The sequence below is a fragment of the Onychomys torridus genome, chromosome 3 (genome assembly GCF_903995425.1).
Source record: "Onychomys torridus chromosome 3, mOncTor1.1, whole genome shotgun sequence".
Classification (NCBI taxonomy): Eukaryota; Metazoa; Chordata; class Mammalia; order Rodentia; family Cricetidae; genus Onychomys; species Onychomys torridus.
In genome coordinates this window covers 46,918,559-46,924,558 of record NC_050445.1, presented here as the reverse complement: position 1 = coordinate 46,924,558, position 6,000 = coordinate 46,918,559, and the positions used below count along the sequence as shown (strand labels likewise).

At 37.3% G+C, this 6,000-nt stretch overlaps 1 protein-coding gene across 3 annotated transcripts in view; it reads right to left on the bottom strand.

Moving 5' to 3' along the window:
- Positions 1-802: 802 nt before the first annotated feature.
- Aass (aminoadipate-semialdehyde synthase) overlaps positions 803-6,000 on the bottom strand; it is a 57,159-nt gene continuing 51,961 nt past the window's right edge. For all 3 annotated transcript variants that reach the window (XM_036182208.1, XM_036182210.1, XM_036182209.1), the window contains 3 exons: positions 5,518-5,606; positions 4,864-5,040; positions 803-3,068 (listed from right to left, as the gene is read on the bottom strand). In XM_036182208.1, the coding sequence (XP_036038101.1) occupies positions 2,950-3,068; positions 4,864-5,040; positions 5,518-5,606 (385 nt within the window). In that variant the 3' untranslated portion in view covers positions 803-2,949. The remainder of the gene's footprint in view (positions 3,069-4,863; positions 5,041-5,517; positions 5,607-6,000) is intronic.

Here is a 6,000-nt window from a genome sequence, read left to right as displayed (position 1 = left end):
CTTCATTAGTATTATTTGGAAGAGACTAAAAGATGAAACTATGGAAGATATAAGGATTAGTTTACCAGAATAATTAGATCAAAAGTTCATATTTGGCTTGGGGGTCAAGTATACCAATCACACTTTTCTAATAAAATTTTATTGGGTCAGTCATATTGTCTGTGTCTCTTTTTGCCTTGCTGATCCTAGAAGAGTAATATGCTTATATGCTTAGAATTTATTCATGTATACCTTACCCCCCGCCACACACACACTGCTACCTTTGCTTGAAAGCTCTGAAGGAAAACTTCATATTGAGCCAGTTGAGCCTGATTGCTCCTAACTTTGTCCAAGCTCATTGTTGTTTCTTTTCCTATCACCGCTAACAGACATTAGTCATTATACAGTAAAAATACAGATGTGTGTGTGTGTGTGTGTGTGTGTGTGTGTGTGTGTGTGTGTGTGTGTCAAGTAGGAGCATGCTTTTTCCACTCTGACCCTTTCCAAATAGCACCAGATATTTTCTTATCGTATACCTCATGCATAATACTAGATGATCTCAAAGGAGGAACTAGTTTCACATTCCAGAAGAAAAACACTTAAAGTCAGATGGGTACTTAACAGAGTTTTAAAGCCAAAACTATTTCTATATAAAGAAGCAAATATATTTTACTTGAAATGCAATCTTTTTATAAGTTGGAGATTATGTGCATATATTTGCATGTATACATATATGTGTGTACAAATATATACATGTATGTGTATATCATAGATCACATACTCCAAGTATGCAAGTTCCTGGTTTTCAGTATATTCAGAGTTGTGCCATTGTTAAAAGGTTTATTAACAGTCAGTCATTCCGTTTTCCTCTCAGTTCTCCCAGCACTAGGTAACTACTCATCTCTATATAGAGATGTGTTTTTCTGAACGACACAACATGAAATTACACAATAAGTGGCCTTTTCTATCACAGAATACTTTGTGTTCATTCATATCATACATAACACGTACTTCATTTCTTACTATTGAGCAATAGTCCATTGGGTGGATATTTCACATTCATTTTTTTAACTGGTGAGATATTACAAATAATGTTTCTATTAATATGCAAGTACAGGTTTTTATAAGGATTTTTCCATTGTTCTCAGTTATTCTTCAATAACCCTTTCAACATCTTTGTGTCTACATTAACATTCATTATCTTTTTGATTCCTGCCATTCTCATGGGTATAAAGCAGTATCTCACTGTAGAATTAGTTTTAATTTTTCATACTATTATTAGACTTTACTATATCTTTAGGGAACTGCCAAATCCAAACTTCTGAACACTATTAAAATTGGGTTATCTTTTTCATATTGAGTTATAACAGCTCTTTATATATTCTAGCTACATATTCTTCCCTAAATAAATGATTTACAAAAAAAAAAAAATCTGATTCTCTGGGTTCTTTGGAAGTGTGCATTTTTATTTTGTAGCAGTTTCATTGGAAACTCCAAAGTTCTTAATTTTTATTTTGTCCAGTTTGTCTATTTTTTTCTTCTGATGCTTGTGATTTTTGCTTCAATTACTTAATAAACCATTGCCTGATTCAAACCCATGAAGATTTATGCCTGTGTTATATTCTAAGATTTTTACAGTGCTAACTCTTTTTTAGAATTTTTTTAGATGCATCCCTAGTCAGTTCTTATTATATCTTCTATGAGGCAGTGATCCAACTTCATTGTTTCTGGTTATTCATGTTTTCAACCATCATTTGATGAACAGGTATTTCTCTTCACTGAATTGTGTTAGCACACTTTTTAAGAGGCAACAGAACAAATATGAGTGTCACTTCTAACCTCTCAATCTTATTCTTTTTTTCCTTTTTGGTGCTGTTGACATTGTTTTTCTAAAGCCACTTTTGGTTCACTCATTCATACTTTACAGAAAGGCAAATGCTGTAAGTTATTCCTGATTCTGCAGTTTTTCTGAATTTATAAATTCAGACATTTTCTTCTGTATTCTTTTCACTATGTCTTTGGATTTCCTGTGCAATTCTTGGAGATTCTATGCAAATAGAGTTCATTGTCTTCCTTTCGAGTATAGAGGGGTTTTGTTGTTGTTGTTGTTGTTGTTGTTGTTGTTTGTTTTGTTTTATTTTGTTTTGATCTTACTTTGTTGCCTAATTGACATGGCCTAACCCCTCGATACAGATTGAATCACTGTGGCCAAGTGACAACATTCCTGTCTTACTTGTGGTGTTAGATAAAAATCATTCAGTATTTTGCCATTAAATATGATACAAGTTGTGGGTTTTTCGTGGCTATCTTTTATAAGGGCATCCCTTTCTAGTCTTAGTTTGTTATGTGTTTTGTGGTGGGTTTTTCTGTTTTGTTTTTATCATGAAGGGGGTACTAGAGTTTTTCAAACACTTTCTCTGCTTGTAATAAAAGGATAATGAGGACTGTGAGTTTATTGTATCAATTTTCTTCTCCAAAAATTCAAGAAAAAATAATTTTCAAACAAATTTTACTAAATAGATCAGAACTTTGCAAAAGACATGAAACATCACTTTTGCAGTTGTTTGTAGACATGTCAGTCTACAGGTATCTAGCAGAATCAATTTGAAAAGTACAAAAATATAACTACATGAATTTTTTTCTGGCAGAAAATAGTAGAACTGCATTTGATGATATGCTCTTATAAGAAAAAAGCACAATAAATTAAACTATGATCATCATCACTTTTACATACACAGAAAAATACACAACGGACTTATTAAAGGTCTCTGTAATGACTGGCATCTTCTACTCCAAAAGTTTTAATAAAATAGAGATGTGACTTTCAAAAACACCATTGCATTAACTTATTCAAAACATATTCTTAAATGAGTTATGCTCAAAATATAAAACTTCATGCTTTAGCACATCGGTAAGCATGTTTGTCATCACAAATTAACAGTTTTGATGCCTAGAAAAATGAATTCCCATTTATGGCTGGATTGTGCTCTGTGTATTAAATACAATGCCTTCTGCTTTAATCCGCTCCAATATTGGCCCATAGATCTCCTTTGTAAATGGCCCCATTAGGCCTTTGGCTTCAATTTCACCTAGAAGAAAACAAATTTTTGGTTTTCAATTTAAAGGTGATGTTAAAGATCCATTTCCATGTAAAGAGCCCAACACCATGGCCAACTGGTATTGTATTCCAAAGCTAAGGTGTTCAATCTATATGTGACAATAAAGAGAGAACATAGAAATTGAAATTTGAAATTCTTTACATAGACCCAGAGAGGCTAAGTAACAAGAAGGGCTCAAGGGGGACACATGATCTCCCTGGACTTTGTGGGTGGACTGTGGCGGGTGGAGATGGGACTAGGAGAGATCAAGTGGGGAGGGGTATGGAGGGAGAGAGGAGAGGGGGAGATGACTGGAATGGGGGGAGCATTTGGGAGACTATGTGGAGAACTAGCACAGTGGAAACTCCCTGGAATGGGGTCTATGACGGTGACCCTATGGAACAATCCTGGTAGTAAAGGGGGATGTGGAGCCTGAACCAGCCTTCTTCCATAACCAGGCAAGACTTCCAGTCGTGGGACACCAGTCCAGCCACAAAATCGTTGACCTTAAATTTTCCCTGTCTGAAAGATGGGCTGAGGTAAAGGTAGCAGAGAACTCGTGAGAGTGGCCAACCAATGACTGGTCTAATTTGAGGCCCACACTGTGAGAGAGAGGGCTCACAGGGACTCACAGAGACTAAATTGACAATCGGGGAGCCTGCGTGGATCTGTGATAGGTCCTCTGCATATATTTTATGGTTTTGTAGCTGCTGCTTCTTCTTCTTGTGGGACTCCTAACAGTGGAAATAGGGGTGTTTCTGGCTCTTTTGCCTGCTCCTGAGACCCTTTTCCTATTTCTGGGTTGCCATGTTCAGCCTTGATATGAGGGTTTGTGTCTCGTCTTATTGCATCTTGTTATTTTGTGCTCTGTAGAAACCCCCGGGAGGCCTGCTCTTTTCTAAAGGGCAACAGAGAAGGAGTGGAACTGGGGGAGAGGGGAGAGGATGGGGGACTGAGAGGAGTAGAGGGAGGGGAAGCTGCAGTCAGGATGTATTGTATGAGAGAAGAATAAAAAGTGGGGGTTGGCTTCATAGATTTCAAGTTTGTCAAAGGAGGAAAAACATTAAGAACAAGTTATTCTTAGAATGTGAGCTTTGTTCAAGCTAGTGATATGCTTTATGACCGTGTGCCACAGTGCTGGGAAGTAACAGGGAGTCACAGATACCAATCAACCACAAGGCCACCCAAGGAAGCAGCTGATACTCTACAGTGGCCTGTGTGGCTGAACTGCACTTTTCAGTTCTTCAGTTCTATTTAATGTATCTTCCCTGAAAGTATCTTCAAACTCACAATAACTTTTCACAATAAAAATGCCACTGTAAGTCATGGAACACCTCGGAAATAGTTGTTCAGTGTGTATAAGATGCTAAGATATGAAAATTAATAAACCACAGTCTATAACCCTGATGATCTACAAATGAATACCTTCTGCTAATTCAGAACAACCACTCTCTAAAACTAGAAACAAGAAGGGAAGATTTTTAAGAGACAAAGGGATTGAAGACACCATCAAAACAAGACTGGGTTTCCACTTTCAAAATGAGGAGACCTTGGCCCACAGATGTTGAACTACATCTGTTCCATCATTCAGAGGTCCTCTGACTGAGCTGGGTGAAAATATGGTCTCATATCAGGGCCTATGCTCACTCCTCACCATAGTGTGGCTCCCATCCAGATATCCTCCAAGACTGCTCATTTTCAATAAAGCAAACTATTTGCTGTCCAGGCACTGGTTGACTTGAAGGTAAAGAGGAAACAGACCCCATCCTGATGAAAGTGAACTTACCATCCAGTAACATTTTGGCTGCCATGGCTGTCGGTAACCCCACAGTTTTAGCCATTGCCGAAAAGCCATTGAAGTCTCCATAAACCACAAGATCAATGATCTTATTTTCTAAATGTCCAGAGGGATGCCTGATGCCAAAGCTGTCTCTCATCACAATCATATCTTTTTCTTCAGGGCCTTAGAACAAAGGCAAACATTCTAAACCATCATCGTAATTTAACTATTACTGTATTTTACCTTTCTGCCCTTCTCAGAAGTTTCCCATCCAATTATATATGATCTCTAGATAACCATCTATGATGCTTTTTACCCAAAGATCAGTGAAAACATAAAAAAAAAGAAAGCTTTGACCACATTCCTTTCTCAGTATCGAGTAGTCTGGTTGGTATGACAAGAAAGATGGACACTTGCTCCCCAAAATATTGCTTTGGTATTTACCTAATACATTAAATACAAAGCTCTTTTCTTCCTTCTCATAGTTTCTGAATTCATTATTTCCGGATGATTTTTCTATTATTGCCTCCGCCCAGTGCCCTTTCCCTCTTTTTAAATATCTCCCTTCCTATTGTGTGGCTGCTGCTCCCAAGACCAATTTTTGGCCAGACTGTCTTGTGATTCTTCTTCAGCAATGTTTAGTGAAAACCCATAACCTACCATAGGAGAGTTTTGAGACCAAGTGCTTGGAGAATGCATCCACAATAGACTCTGCCTGAGGGACTTGCTCATCCCCCAGTAAGCCCAACCTGAAAAGCACAAGTGTCTCTGTTAGTTCACAGCCTATGCATGTTCTCTAGGGGGTAGAAAAGAGCCCCTGGGCTCTTAGGCATTAACTCACAAGTTCTAAGATTCACTTAAACTGAAAAATGATAATAATAGGAACACCTTAGCTTCAGGATCTCCCCAGATTCACTGAGACACTTCTTCAAAGAGCAGGGCAAGATGGTATAAAAAAGCTCATTTTTATGACATTTTAAGAATTAATTTACAGATTATTTGTCTCACATTAAGTATACCTATATGAATAATATTCCATAGTCACATGAATGAATATTCTGCAATCAATGGAGGAATACTCAGAGAAATCCTACTTAATCCAGGAACAGAGTGAGAAAATGCTTCAAAATAAACATTTTCCCA